Genomic DNA, 25,323 nt, shown 5'->3' with positions numbered 1-25,323 from the left:
TTTTATACAAAATATGCTAATATATCTGTCGATAGAAACTTGAACTTGACATCCGGTGGATTCTTAACGGAATGTTTTGTTGGGTTTGCTGTTCGTAGATGACCGAACCAACATGTCGATGTAACACGACAGAGATTATGAGCGGAGAATATTTGGGAGGGGGAGACATGGATGTGGATATAGAAAGTTGCTAGAAAGTGTGAGTTTGTAGTGGTAGGAGAAGTATCATATGCGAATATTTCTACAATCTCGAGTTTAAGGTTGAGGTTGAGGTTGCGGATGCGTGATGTGGCAAACGATAGAATGAAATGAACTGTCTTAGTTTGTACTTTCTATTCCGGCTGTGCTTCACGCAATCCTAAGAACGCCTCTAATCCGTTCCATCTCCTCATCAATCGCCGTTAGCGCTTTGACTAGCTTAATTGGCCTTTGTATGCATGGCGTCGCCAGGAAAAGGCAGGATTGAACTGTTGTTATTGACGGCCGCGACATTCAACCAAGCGCGGATATCAGGGAAATCTGTCAGAGGGCGTGTTAGTTAATGTCGTTCATGGATTTGCTGCGTAAATGTAAGGTGATGAATGGACATATCGTCTACGAAATCACCGCCGACCCTTGGAGAGTTCACCACCATCTATTCCTCCCCGCAGGTCTGTACTCTTGTCTGAGGGTTGGGAACTGGGGCGAGATATCCACTTGCTATATTTTGCCACCTGACAGAGAGATAAGAAAAGGGAGTAACTTAGGCAGAGATGGACGTTATGTTAACATTATCTCTAATTCCAGGGTGAGGTTTAATCAGTAACTGAACTGACTCTTCCTTGGTCATGTTCCATGTTATGTGATAGCATCCTTGTTGTACATACATGACTACTGGGTAGGTACATGTATATCACGAGCATGTATGGCTCGGACAATGAGGGGAGAAGAGTGTTTGATTCCGATCCTGACTTTGAATTCAATTTCCTTTCCATGAAGCCGTAGATGCAAACAAGCCATGCAGCCTCTCATCTACTGGCGAAAATTTCCCGAAAGCCAACCATCTCATTCGAGCCCACAGATAAGCAAGCCATCGATGAAGAAGTCGCAAGTGCCCAACCCAGCCAGCCCAGTCCAGAGAACGCCAGTGCCCCAATCCCATTGAGGTAAGAAATAGGAAAAGTGCCCATGTCGTCGTGATCTTCTCCCCGGGGTATATCGTAACATGCTTATACTTTCGTTCCATCATTCCAGGCTCCAGGCTCCATACACCATGCACCAGCCCGCACATATCAAACGGCACACAATTCCACCCCACCAGACACCCAGCCCATAGTATCAAATCGAAGCACCGCAAATCGTATTTAAAAGTCGAAAGAAAAAAAGGTTCCGGGAAGCCGTAGCAGAAAGTGATTGCGGTACAGTCCTAACCGGACCGTCCACTCCGCATCCGCATACGCATCCGCATCCGCATCCGTTTACCAAACGCCTAGGTAATCCTGGCAAAACTTGGCTGGACCAGTAGCCATGGACTTCGAGAGCGTCCTCTCCCTAGACAGAAAAGGGAATAAGTAACTGACTCCATACCTTACAATAACAATACTTTTGAAGCAAATGGGGGGTTTGGGCGTTGGGGTGGGGGTGGGGGGAAGGATATCTACAACCTTCCGGTCTCCGCATCCATGTTAACCCGCTTCCACATAGCCATATGTTCGAGGCCTTCCTCGACCCAATGGTCTTCTGCTGGGATTTCGATGACGGCGCCGCCGGGCGTGATAAGTTCTTCGGTGAAACCATACTTATTCCACAGTTTCTCGACGTTGACTTGGGCATGAATCATGCAGAGACCTCGGAAGAGGACAGCATCTTCTGCAGCCTTGCCAAGACGGCTTGCAGCTTCCAAGGCGGTTGGGGATGGTGGTGGACAGACTTCCTCCGGGTGCTGAGCTGCGTAATCGATAGCCGCATTGATGAGAAGCTTTGCCAGGCCGAGGGAGCGGTATTCCTTCAGTATGGACAGACGGCCCAACTTGATATATGGCTCGGTTGGGTGGGCGCTGACTGATGGTGGAGGGTCCGCATCCGGATGCTTGTCTCCTTCCTTATACTTATTCGGACCATGTGGGGGGGGTATGAGCCGAATGGTGCCAACAGGCAGGCGCTGGGCGGACGATGAACGACGACGATCCTCCTCGATTTTGCTGATGTTCTCCTTATCTTTCAAATTGCCGGGGGGCGGAGACGAGGACGTCGGGGCAACAGAGGCGTACACGACGAAATGGTAGCTACGCGGGTCGTCCTCATCGAACTCGGCTTCCAACGGCACACCCTGCTCGCCAAAGACTTCCTCGCGGACAGACATCGCATCTCGGAAGATTTGCGGGACAGATCCAGACTGGTCTTTGTAGGTCTTTGTGTTGTCATATCCCTTGAGCATGTCACGGGGAGGATCGAGCCTCGAGATGAACTCTGTTCCCACACCGCCGAAGCCAGACATAATGGTAGAGTAAGGAGGAAAGGTCATATTTCGGATTTGTTGAAGGATGCGGGCTGGTAGAAGTGGAAGTTGGGGTTGAAGCGGAAGCCGGGAGGAGATAGAGACAGGGTGGTAGTGGCGGGAGTACTGGTATATCCCGTATGTCGACCTGTAGCGTATCGACCGTGAGTCAGAACGGTGATTCGCGTTTGCTGGCAATCAAAGCACCCTGCTGGCCCCAATGGCGTGAGTCGCAAGCCGCAATCGCAATCGCCGCAAACAAGCGAAAATGGGAGCAGTCCCTTGAAAAATCACTCAAGTCGCGCCTGGCTCATATAGCACTCCCTCGTGGCGGTCAATGGGCAATTGCCGTGCCAAAAACTGATTGAAACGTTAGCCCTGTTTCGAATCTGCTTGTGCGATCCGACGCAGCCGGTGGTGGCGGCTGGTCAGGTCAGATGTGGGCAGCGTGGGTGGTGAGGAAGCTGCGACAGGCAACCAAAGCAGTGGGGACTATACGGAAGAGGTGGTGCTGTGACGTAATGCCCTGCCAAGATAGTTCTGCCCCCCGAGACCGTCTCCCCTTCAGCCAATCGGCGATGAGATCTCTGCCTGGTCCGCGCCAAGCCCTTTCTGCCTCCTGAGGCCGCCGTCCGTGCTGGCCAGTCAACAGCCAGGATTTGGGCATCCCCCTTGTGGAGGTGCCCTTTCACCACTCTCAGCCTTGGAAGGTTTGTGAGTAAGGCTTGTGGGCTGAGAAGTGAAGTGGAGTCAACGTAAGACGTTCCTGATTTGGCGCCTCTCTGTGTCGGAAACATGCTCTACCTAAATGGGCTGCGAGCTTGGAGGCGTCCCCTCGTGGTGACCTTCCCCAGCTTCACCAGCCGGATCAGACGGTTTCCCGGTTGAACAAGCGCAGCTGTTTCAAGACGCAAGATCTCTGAGTTTGGGAGCACCTTTCGTAAGTCGAAGAAGCTGTGTTTGGATAACAGTTCTCGCTGTTCACGAGCTTCTCTGCGTTGAACGACACGAAGCGCCTTCGATGAGAGCTCCTTTCCCTCACCAAACCTGTTAATATAGCTCTCCTCACTGCTATATAATATAATACATCAACGGTCCAGAGTCTAACAAGATCTCCCGCTGCTCAATCACAAACGCGCCTGATTCACAAGTCCGGTCGCAACCCCCCTGCTAAGCCAGTCCGCAATCGCCATATTCGTCACCATCGGATTAACCCCGCTCGCACTCGGAAATACACTCGCATCTGCCACATACAAGCCCTTCGTGCCCCATACCTGCCCCTTCGGATCAACAACGCCGGTCTTCGCCGTGCTGCTCATCCGGCACGTGCCCATCTGATGCGCCGACACAAACATCGACTCTGGGCTCGGGAACCCCACTGTCCTCACCTCCTCAAGCCAGGCTTGGAATTTCGCGTCATTGATGCCAACACCGTCCTGCTCTGACTCGGCGGAGCGGATAAACGTCGAGACGCCTGGGATAACAGTGAAGATCTCGGTGGCGCCGGTTACGTACTGCATCTTTGCTAGGGCGATGAGGCCTTCCGTGATGTGTTTTTTGTCGAACGAGGATGTCGAGTATTTGAACCGAACACGGCCGTCCACGGGATCGGGATACACTTGTCCTGTATCGCGGTCTCGAGCGAGCGAAATGTAGCCTACCATATGCTTCATCCGCGCGGCGTTGAGCTTGTAGTCTAACCCGCTCTTCCAAGGAAGCCAGATGAGCCAGGCTGACGGAAGCATGTTTGTGGCTTCTAGCTTCACCCCGTGGCCTTTGCCATCGAGATTTTCGCACTCAGAGACAACGGATGTTAAGATGGCGCCCTCCCAGGGTTTGATATCTTCTTTGTGGATGGCGCCGAGGAGGGAAACGGGGTGGATGTACAAGTTCCGCCCAATGTGGGAATTTTTGAGTCCCGAGCGAAGAAGCAAGAGCGGGCTTTGCATCGCGCCAGCGGATACAATAACCCGCTTCGCTTTGATGATGACTTTGCGTCTGGTTATCGGCTCACCCGCTACGCCGCCGTTAACGTCTCGCGAGACCCATGTGCCCCTAACCCCTATCGCTACTTTCTCCCCGTTTTTTTGGGAGAAGATGATTTTCTCGGCATGGAAGCCTTCGATGAACTTCGCACCCGCTCGGGCCGCGTCAGGCAGGTAGGATACTGACGGTCCCTGCTTCTCACCAGACCCGCATCCAAATGTACAGTGGCCGCAGTGGTGTCGCTTACCTCCCGTGTTCTGAGGCACGGCTTTGTATGTGTATCCGAGTTTGCGGGCTCCTTCCATCAGGAGTTGGTTGGTACGATTCTGTTCGATAAACTCCGCCGAAACACCCATGCGTTCGCAGACTCGGTCGAGAGAATCCTGGAACTCTGAAGACGTGAAGAAAGGAAGACCACGGTCTGCCCATTCGCGCCGGACAAAGCCCTGGGTTTGAAGGGATGCGGACCAGTTTATTGTGCCGCCGCCACCCCAGGCTTGTCCTGCTATGATGTTGACAGCTGTGTCATCGGCTAGAGCAAGTCAATATCTACTCCTCAATCATGGTGGCGAGAGTTTTGTCTCCTTACAGGATATGAAAGCCCCATTCATGAACAAATGGTCCCAGCCGTTTTCTTGAGACATAGGGTAATGCTCTGAAGTCCAGTGATACGCCTTCTCAACCACAAGAACCCGATTCCCAGCTTCCGCTAAATTCTTCGCGCACACCCCACCTCCACATCCGCTTCCTACAATCACGACATCTGTTTCAATGATCTCTGGTTTATCTCCGGGCGGGAACTGGATGAATTCATAGTCGAAGTCTTTTCCAGGAACCATGCCAAGGGGCACGTGGGGGAAGCCGAGGATGCGAGGAAGGGTTGGCGTGATCCTGATCCATGTCTGCTTTGACAGCATGGTTAAAGATCGGTAGAGTTGGCGGAGGAGAGGAAGGCGGGCGGCTGCCCATCCTTGGATGATGATTTCTCGGATATGGACGGGCTGGTCGCCGATGGGTGTGGTGGATCCGGTTAGGAGGAGTGAGCCAGCGCGAGTACTGTTCTGGAATTAGAAACCAGCATAACGAGATAGATAGAGACACGGAAAGCACGACGGGGCAAGAAGGTAAGGAAGACATTTGCTAAGGCATGGCTTGATAGTGCTGATTTCTACTATCCGAAGTCTGCTACGAGCGAATGAAATGGAAACCAGATCCCTTCATGACTGAAATAGAATTGAGCAGTAATCAAGAGAGAGCAAAGAAATTACAATCATGTAGACTCTCAAGAATAGTACGAATTACCCTTACTTCAGTATATTCAATACTAGAATGAACTGCCTCTTTGTAGCATGAGGCATATGCAGTGCCAGCAGGCGGTGCAGGGCTTCTCGGAAAGCCGGATTCGACGAAGCATTTTCTTCGAGATACGCTTTTGCCGCTGCTTGTCTATCCGGATTTGGGGAGAGACCTTCCAAAGTGCTGATGGCCGTAGAGTACTCATTAGCCGTAGCCGGTATCTCAAGTCTCGTGTTGGCGGTGGCGATAGGTTTGATGGCCGGGATGATTGTATCGGCTATGGCGAGAAGCGTCTTCCATTGTGCTGCCGTGAGAGGGTCCTCGGAGGGTACGGGAGGCAACGGAGTTGCCCTTGGTGAGACTGGTGCCGTAGTGAGAGACATGGTGGATAAATTGAAGATACGAGGGGACACAAGTCCGGAGAAGGAGTGTCTTTGGTGTGTTGAACCCCCCTAGGGTTGGTGCGAGTCTGGCCAGGGGCTCTCATCGAGGGGTAGGGGTTTTGTTAAAAAGGGAGAAAGGCACAGTTCACTTTGGACGCTCGTTATATTTCCCCGCGTTTCTTGAGGATGAGATTCGGTCTCACGACTTCAAGCTGATGTTCCATGTGAGAGCCTCGGCATCTCCTCAAGCAATGGCCACAGGCACAGCTCGCGCCACAGGAGTTTTCGCCTCAAACCGTGCCACACTATCCGTGCGTGGAGTGCACTCGGCTCGGATAAAGTCGCTTGCCGACAGGCTTTCTATTTTTAGGCGTCTGGACTCTGGTGGTTACAATACCCTGCTCTAGTGGAGACTTGCATCTGGAGGCTCTTGCTCTTGCGCTCCAAGTTTGCTCCCCACATGTTCGAAACTGCGGGCCTCGACTCTCTGGAGAAGCCTGTCAGCATCCACTCAGCAAGGCTGAATGCTGTCGCATGCAGTGAATCCATATTTTTATATGAAGACATGCGTATTTTCATGCGAGCGCAAAGCTATGAGGGTGTCTCGCTTTCTTCAATGCAATTCAAATTAGAAATGCAGCGCTGTGATTGGCGAGAGATAAGAGCGGCCCAATACGGCTTGGCGTCCGACCACCTTGCAGCTCCCAGCAAGTGTCAGTTGTCAATTACTGCTTCTAGTCACCAATGCACCTGCCACAAGAGCATGACGGGAGGAGACAATGCAGACGTGATGGCAGAGGGCACTGGGCTTCCTTTATATTCAAGTTTCCGCACACAACGAAGGAGAAAAAAAAAAAGAGCCGGATATGCGCGGCGTTGCGCGAGAAGGTACCCGGAGAAATTAAAAGATGCCCGGTAACGCGCGCCGATGCTAGCCCGAGGACAGGCATGTTGACGCTTCGGCGAGGCTAGACTGCATGGCCTGATTTGGCTGCCGTTGGACCCTCCCCATCAATAATCTTTGGTGATGTCTTAATGCCTCCTCGTCCCCAAACCCTCACCGGCCACGCACCACTGCCACCCTTCCCGCCCTCTTCCCGCGACCATTCACGAATCCTCTACTGTGCTCACTCGACGATGCGCCCTGTCCAATTGCCCTGAGCGAAGAGTGTGGCCCCGGCGCCGCCTGTCCCACCGCTGCCGCGACCCGTCCTTATCGCCCACTGCCTGTGCGTGCGTCAGCCTGCCAATTCATCCAACCTCAACATTATCTGAGAGCCGCAGCCTTTTCCAGAGGGCACGATTGCCCGGGGTGAGCAGTGATCCTGCTGGAAGAGGCACCGCCAGCTGCTTGGCTGTATCGCACCGCTGCCCTTATCCCTGCACTCCAGGTCCGCCGCCGATACCACCCTCTGAGAGCTATCGCAAGCGTCCCGCGATAGCTTCACCGCCTGCCGTCTCCGTTATCTTCGTCGAGGCCCTCCGATAAAGTGCCTGATACGCGTTGTGTCCGTCCGTCCACCTCGCTCGCCCGCACACGACACCCCTCGACGATGGCAACGGACTTCTCGACTGCGACTGTGGCTCCCCAGCCTGCTCTGTATCAACACCACGCCTACAAGACCTCCGCACACTACACTCCGATGGGCTCCGGCTCCAACACTCCTGCGAACATTTCCCCGACTTCTCCTCGGAGTGCCGCTCACCTCCCCACCCACCCGAACTACGCCCCGCCTATCCGGCCGATGAAGCCCCCGCTATATGTGCCGGCAGCGCTGAGGAAGACGGAGAAGTCGGCGCGACCATCGCCCCCAAAGGTTGACTCGGTAGTCGATACCCCCGATGGCAGCTGGAGTGCGGGTGCTGGGCTTCGGCGACCCACGAATGACACCATCGACACCAGCCTTTCCCGCATTCCGACCGAAGACATGCACAGCATCTATAACGACATGCCGCTTTCTCCAATTGCCGGACCGATCACGAGAAACCACTGGCAGGTACGTTGCATGGTTGAATTTCCTTTTCCTAGGTCAGAGTTAGCAGCCGCCATCATACCCCCGCTTGTCGCGTGCTCCATCTCTCAAGTCTCCCAAGTCCCCAGCTGTTACGTACTCGTTCGTGGGCGGTCGCTCTAGCGTCGGTCCGATTCTGTGGGTTTGAGGCGCTTCCTCGCCGAGAACCGGCACGCTGGGCAGAGAGGCCTGCACCCTTCGTTCGAGCGACAGACAAAACTGCGAAATGGAGCTTTCGCTGCGTCTTTTGATGATGTTGAAAGAAGGCGGCACATCCGAAGCTTAAGTTCTCTCCGCGACGCAATGCCGCGTCCTAAATCGTTCTGCTGTCTTACTCGCCCTTCTCTCCCCCCACACTAGTGTCTTTGGCGAATGCAGGCCGACTCGCTCGTCACACCCACCTACCCCACGGCCTTCTTCCCCCTCAACTTCCGTCCACATTTTTCAGCCCGCCTCCCTCCCCGCCACGTCTTAACCAATCGGGCTAATTGAAACACTCAGCTCGACACTTCCACTGCCGAATGCAATGCTTCGGCATGCCAGACGCGATTCTCCTTCTTCACCCGCCGACACCACTGTCGCAAGTGCGGTCACATCTTCTGCTACCAACACTCCCAGAAGAAGGTGCAGCTTGACGAGCATGCCCGGTTCCATCCCGAGGGCGATTTTCATCGTGCATGCGACCGATGTCATAGCCAGTTTGTCCAATGGGAGCGCATGCGTTCCAGCCGCGCCAACAGTGAGAGCTCAGACAGCACGGCCGCAGTCCAGATCGACACTCCCACAGTAGCAAAACGCCCCGAGGCGAATCGGGTCGGCAGTCTCGCTTCTAGTTTCCAAGGCGCCTGGAACTGGAGTACCTTCTAGGCTGCTCGACGTCGTCACAATCTTCTCTTTAACTTTATGATGATATCCAGGCCAATAATCGGTTCCACCCTCGATATTTGGTCTCTTCAAACTTCCTTTTGAGCTTCCTAACGAAGCATATGCATAATAGCGTAGCATCCTGGCGTTCTGCATTTACCGACGGTTGTCCGATTTCCTGCGATTCAGCGTTTCCACGGTGCGGAATATGTAGACCAGCCGTCCATTCTGGATAGGTGCTGCGTAACGGCCGATGAAATATCCAACCTAATGACTGGGGATTTGTGTTGCCCAGGACGACATTGGTCATTCCGACTTTCAACGAGGAGGATGGCATGAGATGAGGATGCGGTAGAAGGATTGGGCCGGTTGGTGTTTGGGACTGGGAGTTGGGTGTTTTGGTGGGCGGCATTTTGCTTTTGCTTGGTATGATTATGGATAGCGTTAGACTGCCAGAGTGGGATTATGGCTCCCAGCGGCGTAGATTTTCGGGGCGACTGTCATGGTCGGGTAATGGGCATACCGGGCTAGCTAGCACGGATGATGAATATATCAACATGATTGTACTCTTGAGGGAGTTGCGAGTGATGGTTACGAGGTTCGAGCACCGTGATGGACGTGACTGATGGCATTCCGGTGCTGGGACAGCGTCCTTAGGACGGCGCAGATTCCAAGGAGGAAAGAGGAAGAAAGAAGGAAAAACAAGGTCAACAATGCGGAATTCGGCAGTTGATGCATGGCGATAAAATCAGTCTTACGAGGGGAAACGAGTGTCAGGCGATGTGGATAGATATTAAAGGCTCTTGCATCAGCCCTGCCTGAGGGTCCGATGATGTGGGCTGGCGGCATCTGATTGGCGAGCGGGAGACAGTGAGCCGAAGACAACATTTTCACCATCGATGAGGGCATTGATTCCACCATTCCCGGGGCCCTCACCACCCGAGCTCACCCGCCACGTCCCCTCTTCTTCCTACTGGACCTGCTGACTTGCTTTTCATCATTCGCGTACTGTTTGGGAGGGTCGCACGTCTGCGGTCGTGGCGTAACGTCTCTGGTGAGAGAGCGAGACAGTGCTGCAGAGCCGCGGCTTCCGAGATGGGTTCCGAGATGGGGCAAGAGCTACGACAGGAGGCCGACAACAACGGACATGCTATTACACCACAGAATAAGGCGAAATTGCATGGACGTGATTTCTATGAGAGTATTGGCAGCCCGAAGATGGTGCTTGCGCCCATGGTCGAGCAGTCGGAATTTGTACGCATGCATCTCCCTCTACCACCCGCATGTACTCGTCATAGCTAGGCTAACCAGAGGGCCAGGCATGGCGGATGCTCACTCGCTCCTTCCTCCCTCCACCCTTGCGGTCGAGCCTGCTCGCCTACTCGCCCATGTTCCATTCCAAGATGTTTGTTGACATGCCCAAGTACCGAGACTCGCACTTCCAGCCACTGAAGTCTGCAATTCCCTCGCCTGTGGACCCGTATCACATATCGCAGCTTCCCCAGTCGGAGCGCCACCTCGATGGCAATACGGCGTTTGACAGGCCACTGTTCGTACAGTTCTGCTCAAACCACCCGGACGATTTGCTGAATGCTGCTAAGCACGTGGCGCCTTTCTGCGATGCTGTAGATCTGAACCTGGGGTGCCCCCAGGGCATTGCTAAGAGAGGGAAGTATGGTGCTTTCTTGCAGGAGGATTGGGGCCTCATTGCCAGTATGATCCGGAAACTGCATGAGGAGCTAGACGTTCCAATTACAGCTAAGATGCGGATCCTCGAGACGCGAGAGAAGACCTTGGACTACGCTAAGACTATGCTTGAGGCTGGTGCAAGCATCATCACAGTGCATGGGCGGCGACGAGAGCAGAAAGGCCATAACACCGGCCTGGCGGAGTGGAGTGTGATCCGGTATCTCAGGGATAATCTTCCAAAAGAGACGGTAATCTTTGCGAATGGGAATATCTTGCAGCATGACGATATTGATAGATGTTTGCAAGAGACCGGTGCAGATGCCGTCATGAGCGCAGAAGGCAATCTCTATGATCCTACCATCTTTGCTAAACCCCCACCAGTTGGCCAGGAAGGCAGAGAGTACTGGCGCGGAAGAGACGGGAAAGGTGGATATAGAATGGATGCTGTGATGAGGCGGTATATGGATATCATTCACAAGCACGCACTCGGGGAAGCGCCGCCAAAGCGGACGCCGCTGTTCCTACCATCGGATTCCGAAGTGCAGGTTGAGGTTGAGGAGGAGGAAGATTCTGAAGGCCCGGCGAGGAAGAAGAGGAAGCATTCCAAGGCAGACAGAAAGCAGCAGCAGGTCAAGAACCCGAATCTCACGGCGATGCAGGCTCACCTATTCCACCTGCTGAGACCTCTCGTCGCGCAACATCATAATGTGCGAGATGCATTGGCTAGGTGTAGGGTTGGTGATATCGATGCCTTTGAGAATGTGCTGAGTTTGGTGGAGAAGGCTGTGAAAGAAGGCTTAATTGCTTATGAGACGGAGCATGTTGATGAGCCAGCTACTAGCGAGGTAGATACGACAGAGACTGTTCAGAATCAGGACGCTCAAAATGGGGTGAACGGTAGCCTGGAAGAAATCCCCGACGACCCATATACGTCCTCTCTCGCAGCGGTCGCCCGTTGTAAACGCCCGTGGTGGGTATGTCAGCCATATGTACGCCCGGTACCTAAGGAGGCCATTGAGAAGGGCTCGATGCAGCTGAGTAAGAAGGAGAAGAAGAGATTGGCACAGGAGGAGGCGGATGCGAAAGCTGTTGGTCCTCGGCCTGAGGAGGTTGTGGTGTGCGGGTGAGGCCAGTTCGGGGCGGGAAAGATGTTATGATTTTGATAGTCTACTGGATTTCAACGAGGGACTTTGAAGATGAGCTCGTAGATTGAAAGTAGACCATGGAGGATCCGGATATACTATGCATTTGGCAACATCATTCGATGGTGGCATTGTCTGAGATGGATCTGAGGTCAGGAAGATCTAAATGTAAGTAATTATCTGCTATGGCCACATTTCAGTCCTAACCGCTTTCAGACGCTGCAGTGTTAGCTACTTTCCCCTCACTGTTGCTCACTGTATCTAGCCGACCACCAAAATCTTCACGATAACCACCTCAACTTCGCCTGTAACCACGCTGCATAACACCTCACTCTTCTATCTCTTACCAAGTCCCTCCCACACTCCACTTAGATCCGGACCGTTAGATAGTTTCACGATGGCTTGAGTTCGGGATCCTGCCCGCGAAGCATCCCTGCACATCGCCATTGACTCAAATTAGCGCAAGGTTTAGCCACGATTTATGAAGTATCTACGCACTGGCTTGAAGACTGGAGCTGGAACGACGAAGCACGGAGTAGGGCATCGAGACTGCTGCAAACGCGTGACTGGCTATTATCCTATCTCTCCAACACTGTGAGTCCGCTGGAGAGAGGGTTAGTGGAGAAATGGGGCAGGTCAGATAACACCCTAAGGATGACGAGTTTGGAAGTGATGTGTGTAGGGAGTGGTTTTTAGGGTGCAGCAAGGGGTGATTTGAGAGGAGTGGGTGAGATTAGACACTTTTACGCAGGGGATTCGGAGTGGGAGGATGGGTGGATTCGGAGATGGCATATGATGAGGCGTGTGAGCTTCAGGGTGAATTGGGCGATTTGGCAGGTGAGGTGGGGGAAGCGGAAAAGAAGACAGGAACTGCGATTTCTGAAGATATGTAGACAATGGTGACGAATCAGAGAGAGCAAAAATGTGAGAGGCGAAAATATCTCGGCACTCTTCGCGGTCGACTTCGAATCTGGGGATGCATTTTCTTGGCCCTTGCTAATCCTCAACATCTTATCAAAAACATCACTAGTCTTTTCATGTCGCCCAAGAAGTACTCACTCATTTTTTCCCGCATCCATATCCACACCACACCCCCACGCTAAGTGGCTTCTAGACAGAGCAAGAGTTGGTTTTTTAAAGAGCAATGGCACAGGACATATCAACCTAGACGATAACGAAGCGGAGGACGGTGCGGATACGGAGTAGGAATATATTCTAAGGAATTATGAGGCTAGTGATAACGAGGAGCTCAGCGATGCGCCAAAGGACTTGGAGATTGATAGCGAGGAAGAGTAGAAGGATACAGCGACGTGGATTGAATGATAGTTCTAAATTTCCCAGGAATACTTAAATACCAGATGAGAGCACTGGGCCCTTTTCGGTTACACTTTAGTTAGGAATTTATTCCACCAGCTCCTTTCTAGGTCTGCATCTCATATCAAAACTACCTATCACCAGTGATGTTGCAACAATATCCTCAAAATACCAAGTACATGCCCGCTCCAATATTTTCTAGAAATACTTGAAACCCGAATAATATCTCTGCTTAGAGTTAGGGTAGGTCACCCCACTCCCACCCCTTTGCTAGCTCTACAACTCTCATAAAACCACCAACACAGATGTCGCAAAATGCCCCTCATATTCCCCCGCATCTATATCGACATCCACACCCATGTTGGTTAAAGCAGGTACACAGCAGCTAGCCACTCGCACAAGCATGTGGCGGAAGCTTAGCCGTCGGGTAAGTAGGACACGCCGATCCATATTGCTGCCGTGCCGCCCTAAAGTGCAACCTTGGCGTTCCAGAAACTTTAGAGTATGAGCATGTCTTGGTTGGTGGCGGGATCGGCATTGGCTGACACTTCTCCGCGTTTGGGGGTACCGCAGATTCGGCGATAATGGTGGATGGGAAGAGCTGTGGAGAGGGTGGATGAGAGGGTATTTTGGGGCTTGGAAGCGGTGAGGGAGTGAGTGGAACAGGGGCGTGTGGTGGAATGCAGCGTGTAAGTGACTAAGTGGGCTTGTTTGGAGGTCACTCTGGGGCGTGGAGTGAATTGGGGTAAGCAATACATCTACGTCAGAGGGATTTCGACAATTTTTGACTGTCAGCCTATATGAAGACCCCTCTCTAAGTCTCTCGTTATCCCCTCCCTCACCTCCCCAGACTCTACAATCTCAACTCTACCCAACGACCGCTTCCTCCATCTTCACCAAGATGTTCCTCCCTTCAGCCCTTTTCCTAGCTAGCATATCCCTCCTAGCCCACCTCACGACCAGTCAGGCCCAACAACTCCTCCCTCTCCCCTCAGGAAGGGACTATAACGTCACAATCTCACACCTCCACTTCCACTCCCCCTCAAGCCCCGATCCCTACCACCCCGACCCAACTGCAGGACGACATGTGATGATCTCTGTCTTCTATCCGCTACGCAAGAACATCTGCAGCGGCAGGTGCTATCCCGCATACATGCCCAATGCTACAGCTGTAGTCTCCGGCGCACAGTTCTTCGGCAGTCAGCAGAACGACTCTCGTATTTTCGAGAACATCAAGTTCCAGGCTTGTTGTGGCGTTAAGCAGGGGAATATGACGAATCCTACTGCATATCCAGTCGTCGTGATTGAACCAAATGTAGGGACGACGAGGTTTCTGTATGGTGCAATTGCACAGGAGATTGCGAGTCAGGGCTATGTAGTCGTGACCGTTGATCATCCGTATGACAGCAGCATCGTTGAATTGGACCCGGGTTCTGGATCCGAGAACAGCACAGCTTTGAAGAAAGTGGAACTAGATCCGTTCGTGGCGATGAATCCCTGGAACGCAACGGTTACAAAGGCTTTTAATACCCGGCTCTCAGACCTCGAAATCGTAACCACCTCCCTCCGGAACTATACAATTCTGCAATCCGCAGGGCTAAACACAACGCTCATTCCCATCCCTCAAAACGCAGCGTTCAACACACTGCCTGCTAACACCAACATCATCGGCCACGGTCTCGGCGGCTCCATATCCACTTATCTATCCACTCTTCCCTCCACCCCCTCTCCATACCTCGCCGCGAACTCGAGCGTCTATATTAACCTCGCTGGCACACCCCCCCTCATCCCCTCTGATACCTACGCCCCGATCCTCTTCTTCGGCCTCTCCCCTGGTTTCCGCCGCGAAGACTCTCCGCACTGGAACGCATCCTGGCCGCACTTCCGCGGCGACGCCACAGAATGGGACCTGTTTCCCGGCCAAATATACGACTACTCCGACCTCCCGCTGATCCTCAACATCACTTCCAGCGAGTACCCGGGCGCAAGGGATATGGTGAGGGGAGTGGGGCCAGTTGGTGGGAAAGTGGGGATGAAGGTAGCGTGGGAGGTTACGACGAAGTGGGTTTGGGCGTACTTGGGGTTGAGTTGGGAGTGGAAGGGGAGGGCGAGTGTGGAGAGGAGGCTGAATGAATTTGTGGGGGAGTATCAGGGGGTTATGAGGACTTATCCCAGAGTCTGAATGCCCACGGTAGAGGCTTGGGTCTGTGCTTGGAGTGATATTCTTGCATGGGTTATGCATTGGGTTTTGTTTGGTGATCTGGTCTTTGTAAAAGTGCTTGCAATGGCATTTGGGTATCTTAGTCTTTGACCTTGTTTCCCATTGGTTTGGACGGGTCTAAACAGGCTAACGCCTTTATAAGGTTTTACTTAGCTAGGTAGGTGGCTTTGCGGGTAAACGCTAAAGACATTGGCCTGGACTATGCCCTATCTCTTAATTCACTCCGGGGAAAAGACCCAATTTCCATAAACGAGTGCCCAAGAATATAATACCGCTATGCAATCGAAGCATAGAAAGAAGATAGTAACTGTAAGTAGAATACATTACGATCCACAGTTGCTCATCGCAAGAGTCAACGAGAGGGAAATAGTTGAAAGAAGCGAAAGAAATACCATTGTCTAGTGGTCTGAACCGAGGTCTCAAGAGAACCGGAAGCAACACTAAGGGCACAATCGCCAATCTAGATAGTAACACCTAATGCGTTTGGCCGTCCGAAGTTTGAGCTCTTTCACCTTCTCAGCTGTTTTATACTCATATATGATATTGCCTTCGATCTGCGAACATGTAGAGCGTTGCAGCACTCGGGTTCTGATCCTAAAAATCATTGTCAAAAGCGTTTGTTAAATAACTTCAACAACTTGACTCAACTACAATACGATGCTATCGTCTAACTTAGGCATTGGTGCACAATGAGCGGCTGTGTCGGCGGGTCTGAAAAGAGCTTAGTTAACCCATGAGGCCGTGGCCACAGGATTGGTTAGGTCAAGCAAACATGTCCTTTACTCTTTTGATCGTAATAAAACCCTCTGAATAACTCTCCTCTGGCGGACTGACGGACCTGCTCTTATTATGCCGAATATTTTTGGCTTTAAATAGGAGAAAATAACTCCAGCGGTTGTAGTCAATTTTTTTCCAAAGTCTTAGTAAGAAAACGACAGTACGTGTTCGATTTCGATCTTTCATCCTCTAACGACTAAAATGTAGAAGAAACGAATCCGGGAAGGAGGGTATAGCGCGCCAATCCAATATCCCCCTTCAGTCCGCTGATCCATTGCGCCACCAATCAACGCGCCACCACAAAGTCCGAAGAACACCTTAGACAGTGAGAATGACTGTAGCTCGCCATAACACATAATCTCGCATAGTCCATACCCATATATCGTGAAGGAGTGGATATACAGAAATGCTGGAGAGAGAGATGCCGCAACGCAATAAAGACAGGAAAGATAAATACATGCTGCAGTGGGGTTGTGCTGAAGCGCTCATTGCGTTCGTGGTATTGTGGGTATGAGCAAATAAAAAGAAGAGACGGAAACACGAAGTCCCTGCCGTTGAAAGCGAGCGAGGAGGTTCATGATGTAGCTCGGTAGTGAAGTGATGCTGGGTAAACTGTTGTGTCGAATCCGGTGCCGACATAGTCGGAACATTGATAGTGAGTGCAAGATAGCAAAGAACTGTTGGTAGCATACGAGGCAATGGCAAGGGAAACGATCAAGTGTGGAAGTGAATTGAAAATATGTCGTTGGACCATGAATACGATGGCATGCTTGGTAGTGCTGAGATAGGAGTTCATGTTGAGTCGAGGATGAGGAGATCGCAGCAAGTGAGCACCATTGCTACTGAGAAGGTCTATCGTCTGGAGAGAATGGTAGGTCTCCATTACGCTCATCGGATGTGCGATACCCGTTGAGATGAGGCACCGATTCGATAGATTGGCGATCTCCTGCAGATATCGAGACGGCATCTGATTGCTCTTGAGATTGCGGTGTGCGCTGTTCAGGTTGTGCCGGGGGGTTGTTCTCGACTACGAGGTCTGGCGACCAAGGTGATGGGCCATGCCCATCTACAGGTCGTGCACCAGGTAAACTCACCACTGCTCTACCCGATGTAGACGATTCCGTTGGCCTGGTTGAAATCTCGTCTTGACTGATTTGTTCATGAAGCCGAGAAGGTCCGGCTGGGAGTGACGGCGGCCGTGGGGATCTTGATCTTGGTCTTGGGGGAGGTGCGACCCCCAGAAACGACAAGTGAGGTCCACCAGCTGTGGCAGTCATACCTTCTGAACCATAGATCGTTGGGGCTTGTGAGGTTCTGAGGCTAGCAATACTGGTAGGACGGCGGGGGCTGCTGGATCGTGTATGGGAATCGTCAAAAGCACCACCGACAGCGAAGACCTCGTTAGAGCGGCGTCTCTGAGCCAGGTATTGGCGCGTGGCTTGGGATGTAAGAGTAGACGCGTCTACCTGAGTGCCGCCGCTGCCACTGCTGCTGGCAGGAAAGGTAGCCGATATCGGAGCACGCCTGCAGTAACAATAGTAGCCGCAGCGGCATTTGGAATCCGTGACCATCTCCCGGACCCAGGCGATTCGCTGATCGTGGGTCATGTCCTTGAGAGTTTCTTTGAAGTTGTCGTGAGGAAGGCTACCAGGATGTGGCGTGTCAACAGATTCCTTCTGAGGATCATGCCTATCGCTAGCTGTCTTTAATATTTCTATGCCCATGGAATTGGAAGGCGCTTTCGGCGGGGTGGCGTTGGGAGCTGGGGAAATAAGGGTACCTGGATTTTCATGCATGGTCAATGCTTGGTCAACTGGCTGCTTCCCTTTGTCCTTGTCTGGGACCTTTGCTTTCTTCTTGGATGGCATGAGCTGGTTCAAATGAAGCCTTTTGATGAATGGAATACGTTCTTTGATTGCCTTCAACTGGGCGACAAGGGCCTTCCTTCGCGGGCTTTTCGTTGCAGCACCGCCTCGAATGTTTGCTCCAGTTGGAGGGGGAAATGAGGGTGGCGCTGCATCGAAGACCTTTGAAGTGACCTGGGATGCATCAGTACGTTCAGGGAATGCAGTCATTGGAGCACCAGCGCTTGACGGCAGCTGCTCTTGGCCCAATGGCGCATTGGTAGACTTGACGGATTGCTCCCGAGACGGGATACGAGAAGGAGACTCTGGCACGCTTGCAAGCGCAGCTGTTGATCCTACGGCGGTGAGAGATCGCACCATTTCAATAAGCGTGGAACGGAAATCAACGTCATTGGGGTCCGGGTCCATGGTCTGAGTTGAGAGCAAAGAGATTCTGGTTGAATTACCTCCACCGAAGGCTAGCCACTTTTCACCACATCGTTCACAGTAGACGTGGCTAACCTGGCTCAAATCCCTGGAAACCTTGATGGTAGCGGCTTTATGGCGATGGTGGCACCTGGGGCAATTTCCATGGATAGGCAACTTGTAGAACCCGGGGCTAATTGGAGGAATGTTTCCACTGTTGACTGTAGATGTAGTATCATGCCTGATCATGCGGGGACTGGACGAGGTTGGACCAGGGAACGCCTCCGGATCGAATGCTGGACCAGGCAGGCCTTCGGCGGAAGTTCGGTCGGCCATGGCGTCTGCACGATTCGTAGAAGTTTAGTGACGACTAGTCCCAGGCTAGCGGGTTGTGACAGAAGTGACCAGAAGCCAGCTCCGGTTGATGCATTGATTTAGAAGAGTCGTGGAAAGAGAGACGTGAAGAAAGACAGGAACGAAATGAAGAGCTAGAATTGATCACTTATGACGTTCGATTGCTTTTAAATAGTCGGGCTGATAGCCGTGAGCGACGGTCAGCACGGATGTGTAAGTCGGGCGAAAAGATGAGGCTGCAGATGAAGGTTCACGGAGGTCGGCAAGGAACAAGCTTTGACGAAAGTGAGGCCACAGGTTGCCCTTATTATTGAAGTGCATGCGCGCGGCTCAAGCAGAACACTGGCAGGCAGCAAGAAAACAGAACATGTGGGCGTGAAGGGTAAGGAAAATGTTGAGAAGGGCCTGTGGCTGAGTGTGAACTCCGCCTCCACAAAAGAGTTAGATGGGGCCAGTACTAATGACTGCAAGAGGCAGAGTAACAAGAAAACATCGAAAACGGGCATGTTCTCCATGCAATGTCAAGGGAAATGATGAAACTGAGGGTTCGTGACACGCAAACGACAGAGGGTGAGGATGGGAAGCTGAAACCGCAGATGGGGTGACGAGCAGATTGCCCAGTAAGCGAGACAGGCAGATTCCTCCCGCATCCTTCGAATAATTACGAAAACGTCAAATCCGACGACAAGTGAGTGACACGACTTCTGAAAGAAGACGAGCTGCAGGTTGTCGAAATGACCTCGACCACCCAGGGCGGAGCGCCCCGTGAGCCTGACGCAGAAGGCTACAGCTCAAGATGAGGCAGATTCGGGTCGAGCATCTACGGATCCGTGGAACTTCAACTAAGATGGAAGCCGAAATGGCACAGCCATGAATGCTCGAAGCTAGTTTGCATGTCTCCGTGCTGAAAGGGTCTCGAGAAGCCGCCAGAAGCGCACATGATGGAGCCTTGGAGCCAGGGGGGGTGGGGGCTTGTAGTTCATCCCCTCTACGCCCGGTTCACGCACAGACCAGTGATGTGAGGCTGGGGGATGTCAAAGCGGATGAGTGGGATGGAGCGCCGCTGTTCTTCTGGCCATCTGGGAGACTGCTGGAATCGCGAGACGCATGCGAGAGGTATGGAGGTGAGACGGTTGAATGAATGCTGCAGCTGGAAAGAAATGGGGGATGACGATGGGTCTGTGCTCACAGTCGTCGCTGCCTCTGTGACTCGCTAGCTAATCAGAAGCAGAACTTGGTAGTGCTGATCGAAATTAGGCGTCGCTGAAAGTGACTTGATGAGAAGAGAGTTGTGTAGGGTTGGTTCTGCAAAAATGTCTTAAATGTCGGGGGTGCGGGGCTGGGAGAGGAGGCTTGAGTGAGCATTTGCACGTGACAGGATGCTGTCGAAGGCTCTCGCTGTCTGATTGGGGATGGATCGCTTACATGATTGCCGAGCCCACACTCTTGGCGCCTCCGCTCCAAATTTCTTATCGACCTCGAAAGCGCCCGCGACCTACGAAAGGACAACCAACATCGACGAGCCTGGTCAAGCCGCCATCATGTGTGAGTACTCCCCTTTGTTATGCCATACTTGATTCTTGGATGTCTGCCTAATCTTGCGCCATGGCTCTCCCCGTCATGGTCGAGGTCCTGGCCATTACATTCACCTGTTGCTTCCTGTATAGCTTCGCTAACGCATCCCAGCGCTCGTCACCGGAGAGAAGTCGAAGTATGTATATCCCGTAATTTTTGCCCCCGTCATTCCTCATATAGCATCCCTTTGCCGTCAATCCCTACAATTCTCCACCCTCGATCGTAGGTCGTTCGCTGTCTCAACCCGTACAGCGATATGAACCCAACACCCGACCGAGCACCAGAAATACGTCGCCTGCCGCGATCTACTCTTTTTGGCATACATTGATGGCTTCTTGATGGGGTTGTTCACTGAGAGAAACCATCGACATGGGAACTTCTACATGTGTTGCAGTAGCGAACGGCTCCATCATCATACGTGAAGGCACGCAATGTGCCTGGGCATCGGATCGTTAATTCTTACTTTCCGAAATGCTGACTCGCCACAGCTTCCAGTATATCATCCGTTTGTTGAACACAAACGTCGACGGGAAGCAAAAGGTCATGTACGCCTTGACCAAGATCAAGGGTGTCGGTCGCCGATACTCCAACTTAGTCTGCAAGAAGGCCGACGTTGACCTCACCAAACGCGCTGGTGACCTCACATCGGAAGAACTTGAGCGCATCGTGACCATCATCCAAAACCCGCTTCAGTGTATGCTGCGACTCCCTCAATACGGCAAGTTCCGGCGTGCTGATTAATTTAGACAAAATCCCCACATGGTTCCTCAACAGGCAGCGCGACATTGTCGATGGCAAGAACTCCCAGATCCTCGCCAACGGCGTCGACAGCAAGCTCCGTGACGATCTAGAGCGCCTCAAGAAGATCCGCGCCCATCGTGGTCTCCGACACTACTGGGGCCTCCGTGTCCGTGGCCAACACTCGAAGACAACCGGCCGCCGTGGTCGCACTGTTGGTGTGTCCAAGAAGAAGGGATAAATGTTCCGCGGGTGCTGGGCAATTGGGGAGAGCTTTCGGGCGGGGGAACAGGGCTTCTGCGGATGGGCGGTGCACTTACGGTGTTTATTCGATGGCATTGATTGGCTTTCAAGTTCCTACATCATGCGGCTCTCTGCACCTTAGGAAAGGATTTACTGTGAGGCCAAGGGGTAGTGGCTGGCCAAGGACAGCCTGTACCAAAATCAAAATCACAATTTGATCCCAAGTCCCTTTCAATAGTTGTGCTTCAGATCCTCCATGCTACGTGGACCCCCAGACTCAAAACCCCTCATTTAAAACTCTCCGACCTGCAGCTGTCAAATGATGGTGACCAGACACTGGCGGTGGCTGTAAACAAGCTGGCGCCAAGAATGTAGATGATTGGAGAATAGTTTCTGGCCGCATATACGGCCAAAGTACATCTCACCACGTCACGGCTCTACACTCCACTCTGTGGAGAACAAGTCGGCCTCGCTCTGGGTCGCGTGGAGGCACTGTGTCTCCTGACTACCAGAGCCTTGAGACTGAACGGGCCGGACCGCTAACGGCCTATTGTTTTTTGCTTCTGAATGTATGGAGGGCCCGTTGGAGGGTGAATATTGGGGTGTTTGAAGCATTTGGATGTGTTGACCATTTCGTCTCATTTCGTCCCTTGCCCTTGTTACGACCCCTTCACACCCTCCACCCGCACTCCCTGACGCTTCATCCACATCCACACCACTCGGGAACACTCCTCGCCCTCCTTCCGTCCTCTCCCATCTGCCAAGACTGGAGTGCGTTGCGTTTGCAAGCCCTCTCCTTCCGCTGTCTCTCCTCCACGCAGCCCAGCACCCACGCCCTGCCATCCACCCGCAGCCATCCTATCCGATGCTCTCCCACATGCAACACTAGCTTCCGACCCACGGGTCCAACAGCCCCTAATTTCCAGACCCTGACCAGACCATTTCCAACCCCAGTTCGCCGTCCGGCTGCAGACACACACAGAGACAGTGCATAGTGCAGGCACCACAAACGACCGACGCAGATAATCAGAGATATAAGCTCGGGATTCGCTCTCCCCGGTCCTCTTCGTCTTGGTGTTTCCACCCTTTCTCGCCTACCTTGAGGCTCTCATTTTGTTGCGGCGCTTCTTGCTTGCCGCTGTGTTGTGTGTATTATCAGATTTCCCTTGTCTCTTCCTCCATCCCATCCATATATCCATACTTCTCTCTCCATCTCTCCATCTCTCCATCTCCACATAAATAGATACATCTTAGGCCGGACCTTCCAAGGCCCGCTGCAATCTCTCCAAAATGGCAACCCATCACGCCCCTCCGCCCCGAACTCCCTCCCCCAAGATCCGCATCCACCGCTCCCAAAGTTTCGACTCCCCCTCATCTCGCATTAGCAACACAACCCCTATCGACGACTCGCCATACTCTAAATCAGCGGGTGCGCTGACAGCCAAACCACTGCCAAGCTACAATGCCTTGAAAGCAGCTGAACAGGCTATGATACGGCATGTTGGCAACAAAGTCGTGCTTCACACTAGAATGAGCGACGACTCGATATTGTCAGAATCTGAATCCGAGTCTAATTCTAGTGCCGCTAGCTCCATCCAGTGTTCTCCGATTTCGCCGGACGCGAGATTTGGACTGTTTGCGTCGGGCTCGCCGGCTTTTCCGAGTGCGCCGTCACCCCCGATGGCACAGACTACTCTTCCCCCAAATACCCTGAACGAGAGTGTTGTAGCTCCAAATTTGGCCATGTATCAAGACCCCAACGTCCAGATGTATGACCCCTGGCTTGTCAGGGTGGTCTTGGATATGTATGATGTACGTGGATTCGATTGGACTATGATAGCGGAGCCGATTGAACGGGTTTGGGGCTGCAGGACGAGTTCGGCGGAGGTGTTGGGGATTTTGACGAGGAATGGGAGAATTAGGGGGTGCGTGTGGTGGGATTAAGAAGCGAATAGGAAAGAACTGAAATGGAAGAGGAGGTTATTGGAATGAAGTAGAATTTGGAGTTCAGTGGTGTACTTGGAAAAGTAAGAGGTTGGTGAACTGGAAATCTTTCCCTTTCTTACCTACAGTTTCCTATGTTTTGGCCTTGGTGGCAAACCGCCGTTGGTATACTGGACATTCGGCTCTTTTGTTCATCACATAGCTTCTGCTCTCGCTACTTTCCTTGACTTACGGGTTCCGGACCTATTTCGTTGCCTTTATTTCTTTCTTCCTTTGTGTTTTGCATATCTTTGGGTTCATGCTACAATCCCACGACCACTGACGGATCGATTATGAAAGATGCATGGTGTCCGGCACACCAGAAACGACTTACGACTAATGTCTATCTGTGGATGGATGAAATCACGACCTCTGATGTACGTAGATCATCTGATACGCTTGCAATAAAAAATCTCCAATCCATCCATCGTTGTTGCAAACGCATGACACTTCGAGACACCAGCAGTCATCACCGATCGGGCGCGCATTCTGATCAGAATCTGTTTGCCATACCTACCGCATAGGATAGTGTCCTGGACACTATGATTGATTCTGCGCGTAAAGCTCGGGGGATGCGAAAGACCCCGAAAATCGCGCACCTAGCACCTCCGCGTAACGCAACTTACTCGCGCTCCGTCACTTCGACTGAAAAACAACGCTGGAAGTTGGGGAAGGGGGGTACCAAAAGACAGGGATGTGGAAAGTAAGAACGACAGAGATCGAAGATGGAACGGAAACAAACCTACCTTCCAAGAAAGTACCATCCTACGTCCTCAACGCCCGCGACAACACTGGAGCACGTCTGCTGACCCCATGATTGCCAAAATTAGCCCCCTTTGTCACTACAAAGAAAAGAGAGGAAGAGCAGAAACACCAAGATCCACTATCGCGCTCGCTCTGTCCCATCTTTCTATACTACCCCAAGCGCCCAAATCCGGCTCTCTCCGCCCTCAAAAGCAGGTTTCCTTGCGCGCCTTATCGGGCTGTGGGAGTCCGTGCCAGCCAATGGGTAGCACATGTGGGAGACTTGGGTGGCGATTATCAGAAGACGAGATGCAGAAGTTCGGGTGTTGAAACGAAAGGAGGGAGATGGAGGTGTGTGGGAAGGGGATTTGATTGGTCAATGGATGGAGGAGGTGACTGCCGGTGATGTGGGAGGTTGGAGATTGGCGATGGGGGTAATTAATCGGGGTGATCTGTATTATCTGTTGATAGATGATGGCGTTGGCTTATCTTTTTGACGGTGAGTAGCTCGTGGTGAGCACGCGAAAATGTTGGAGCAGTTCGTTGGGAGAGGATACGTTTACCGTCTCCTTGGTTTTACTGTTTCAAAATCCTCAGCGCATTTGCTAGAGAAATATTCGGAACTAGCACATCACTGAGTAACCGTTGACATCGGCAAAAGGGCCCTGGCCATGAGTGGGGAAGGATCGGCAGCGGAACTGGCGCCCCGGAGCACTGTCAAGGATATCGATAGTTGGAAAACCTAGACCCCGGTATGTCGAGTGAAATCGGAGTGGAAAGAAACACATGCCAGTCGACGGTACTCACCTCGATTTAGGGAACAAGCTCTAATTGGTCAATCCAAGGGTTCCTTTGGACGTTGTCACTCTTTGAAATGATGGCGTGAGATCCAACCAGTAGTCTAGAGCACCAGCGAGAATAATATCCGCTCTTCTGGGGTGACACTAGATCGGAGGTTGAAGCATCGTGAGGGAAGGTGAGGTGTGGACAAGATTTGAATTGCCGCGCTAAGCCTGAAGCTCGGCAACACCTGTCAGGCCATGACTGGCTGGGAGCGAATGATGCTGGACAGCGGAGTAAGCCTTTTCAGGTGACGTGCATTAGTGCCGAAGCTTGAGAGAAGTGCAGTGAGATATCGTGGTACCACTCAGGCTGTCCATGCTGTCGTTGTGGCGGGGCATCGGGAAGGCAGCGACCAGCGAACACTTCGGGGCCAATACAAGTGACAATCTGAATGTGCAAAGCAGCAGGCTGGA

General features: G+C 52.4%; 12 protein-coding genes across 12 annotated transcripts; 6 read left to right on the top strand and 6 right to left on the bottom strand.

Moving 5' to 3' along the window:
- Nucleotides 1-2: 2 nt before the first annotated feature.
- Nucleotides 3-492, bottom strand: BDR25DRAFT_359613 (uncharacterized protein; the record flags this gene model as incomplete). The annotated part of the gene is made up of 2 exons (XM_033696118.1): nt 3-332; nt 367-492. 2 exons carry the CDS (start codon nt 490-492, stop codon nt 3-5), a joined length of 456 nt encoding a protein of 151 aa, XP_033543091.1.
- A 1,144-nt stretch (nt 493-1,636) lies between these two features.
- BDR25DRAFT_317666 (uncharacterized protein) lies at nt 1,637-2,476 on the bottom strand (the record flags this gene model as incomplete). Its single annotated transcript, XM_033691691.1, has 1 exon — nt 1,637-2,476. One exon carries the CDS (start codon nt 2,474-2,476, stop codon nt 1,637-1,639), a length of 840 nt encoding a protein of 279 aa, XP_033543090.1.
- Nucleotides 2,477-3,603: 1,127 nt separating this feature from the next.
- Nucleotides 3,604-6,141, bottom strand: BDR25DRAFT_317665 (long chain fatty alcohol oxidase; the record flags this gene model as incomplete). The annotated part of the gene is made up of 3 exons (XM_033691690.1): nt 3,604-4,994; nt 5,052-5,518; nt 5,771-6,141. The coding sequence occupies 3 exons, from the start codon at nt 6,139-6,141 to the stop codon at nt 3,604-3,606; spliced, it is 2,229 nt and encodes a 742-aa protein (XP_033543089.1).
- Nucleotides 6,142-7,377: 1,236 nt separating this feature from the next.
- On the top strand, nt 7,378-9,233 carry BDR25DRAFT_76893 (uncharacterized protein). The gene is made up of 2 exons (XM_033699012.1): nt 7,378-8,138; nt 8,655-9,233. The coding sequence occupies exons 1-2, from the start codon at nt 7,695-7,697 to the stop codon at nt 9,018-9,020; spliced, it is 810 nt and encodes a 269-aa protein (XP_033543088.1). The 5' UTR covers nt 7,378-7,694; the 3' UTR covers nt 9,021-9,233.
- On the bottom strand, nt 9,055-9,429 carry BDR25DRAFT_359610 (uncharacterized protein; the record flags this gene model as incomplete). Its single annotated transcript, XM_033696117.1, has 1 exon — nt 9,055-9,429. The coding sequence occupies one exon, from the start codon at nt 9,427-9,429 to the stop codon at nt 9,055-9,057; it is 375 nt and encodes a 124-aa protein (XP_033543087.1).
- Nucleotides 9,430-10,112: 683 nt separating this feature from the next.
- BDR25DRAFT_317663 (FMN-linked oxidoreductase) lies at nt 10,113-11,833 on the top strand (the record flags this gene model as incomplete). The annotated part of the gene is made up of 2 exons (XM_033691689.1): nt 10,113-10,271; nt 10,337-11,833. The coding sequence occupies 2 exons, from the start codon at nt 10,113-10,115 to the stop codon at nt 11,831-11,833; spliced, it is 1,656 nt and encodes a 551-aa protein (XP_033543086.1).
- Nucleotides 11,834-14,063: 2,230 nt separating this feature from the next.
- BDR25DRAFT_237332 (uncharacterized protein) lies at nt 14,064-15,344 on the top strand (the record flags this gene model as incomplete). The annotated part of the gene is made up of 1 exon (XM_033685583.1): nt 14,064-15,344. One exon carries the CDS (start codon nt 14,064-14,066, stop codon nt 15,342-15,344), a length of 1,281 nt encoding a protein of 426 aa, XP_033543085.1.
- Nucleotides 15,345-15,582: 238 nt separating this feature from the next.
- Nucleotides 15,583-18,766, bottom strand: BDR25DRAFT_359606 (uncharacterized protein; the record flags this gene model as incomplete). The annotated part of the gene is made up of 9 exons (XM_033696116.1): nt 15,583-15,657; nt 15,711-15,789; nt 15,834-15,977; nt 16,035-16,094; nt 16,156-16,339; nt 16,375-16,644; nt 16,694-16,772; nt 16,798-17,012; nt 17,047-18,766. The coding sequence occupies 9 exons, from the start codon at nt 18,764-18,766 to the stop codon at nt 15,583-15,585; spliced, it is 2,826 nt and encodes a 941-aa protein (XP_033543084.1).
- A 109-nt stretch (nt 18,767-18,875) lies between these two features.
- BDR25DRAFT_76840 (uncharacterized protein) lies at nt 18,876-19,478 on the bottom strand. Its single transcript, XM_033699011.1, has one exon. The coding sequence runs from the start codon at nt 19,297-19,299 to the stop codon at nt 18,985-18,987; it is 315 nt and encodes a 104-aa protein (XP_033543083.1). The 5' UTR covers nt 19,300-19,478; the 3' UTR covers nt 18,876-18,984.
- An 847-nt stretch (nt 19,479-20,325) lies between these two features.
- Nucleotides 20,326-21,338, top strand: BDR25DRAFT_328019 (ribosomal protein S13; the record flags this gene model as incomplete). The annotated part of the gene is made up of 4 exons (XM_033692363.1): nt 20,326-20,329; nt 20,471-20,495; nt 20,848-21,053; nt 21,106-21,338. 4 exons carry the CDS (start codon nt 20,326-20,328, stop codon nt 21,336-21,338), a joined length of 468 nt encoding a protein of 155 aa, XP_033543082.1.
- A 1,144-nt stretch (nt 21,339-22,482) lies between these two features.
- On the top strand, nt 22,483-23,450 carry BDR25DRAFT_76815 (uncharacterized protein). The gene has a single exon (XM_033699010.1). The coding sequence runs from the start codon at nt 22,631-22,633 to the stop codon at nt 23,282-23,284; it is 654 nt and encodes a 217-aa protein (XP_033543081.1). The 5' UTR covers nt 22,483-22,630; the 3' UTR covers nt 23,285-23,450.
- Nucleotides 23,451-23,895: 445 nt separating this feature from the next.
- On the top strand, nt 23,896-24,648 carry BDR25DRAFT_395768 (uncharacterized protein; the record flags this gene model as incomplete). Its single annotated transcript, XM_033698397.1, has 5 exons — nt 23,896-24,019; nt 24,049-24,123; nt 24,154-24,308; nt 24,337-24,459; nt 24,489-24,648. The coding sequence occupies 5 exons, from the start codon at nt 23,896-23,898 to the stop codon at nt 24,507-24,509; spliced, it is 498 nt and encodes a 165-aa protein (XP_033543080.1). The 3' UTR covers nt 24,510-24,648.
- Nucleotides 24,649-25,323: the final 675 nt, after the last annotated feature.

The sequence above is a fragment of the Lindgomyces ingoldianus genome (genome assembly GCF_010093535.1).
Source record: "Lindgomyces ingoldianus strain ATCC 200398 unplaced genomic scaffold BDR25scaffold_34, whole genome shotgun sequence".
NCBI lineage: Eukaryota > Fungi > Ascomycota > Dothideomycetes > Pleosporales > Lindgomycetaceae > Lindgomyces > Lindgomyces ingoldianus.
The sequence above is the reverse complement of the archived record's forward strand: the minus strand, read 5'-3'. Positions and strand labels throughout refer to the sequence as shown.

Coding starts and splice junctions, on each gene's coding strand:
- BDR25DRAFT_76840 (XM_033699011.1), bottom strand. CDS start 19,299: ATGGAGAACATGCCCGTTTTCGATGTTTTCTTGTTACTCTGCCTCTTG.
- BDR25DRAFT_76815 (XM_033699010.1), top strand. CDS start 22,631: ATGGCAACCCATCACGCCCCTCCGCCCCGAACTCCCTCCCCCAAGATC.
- BDR25DRAFT_76893 (XM_033699012.1), top strand. CDS start 7,695: ATGGCAACGGACTTCTCGACTGCGACTGTGGCTCCCCAGCCTGCTCTG. Junction 8,139..8,654: donor TCACGAGAAACCACTGGCAG/GTACGTTGCATG, acceptor TGAAACACTCAG/CTCGACACTTCCACTGCCGA.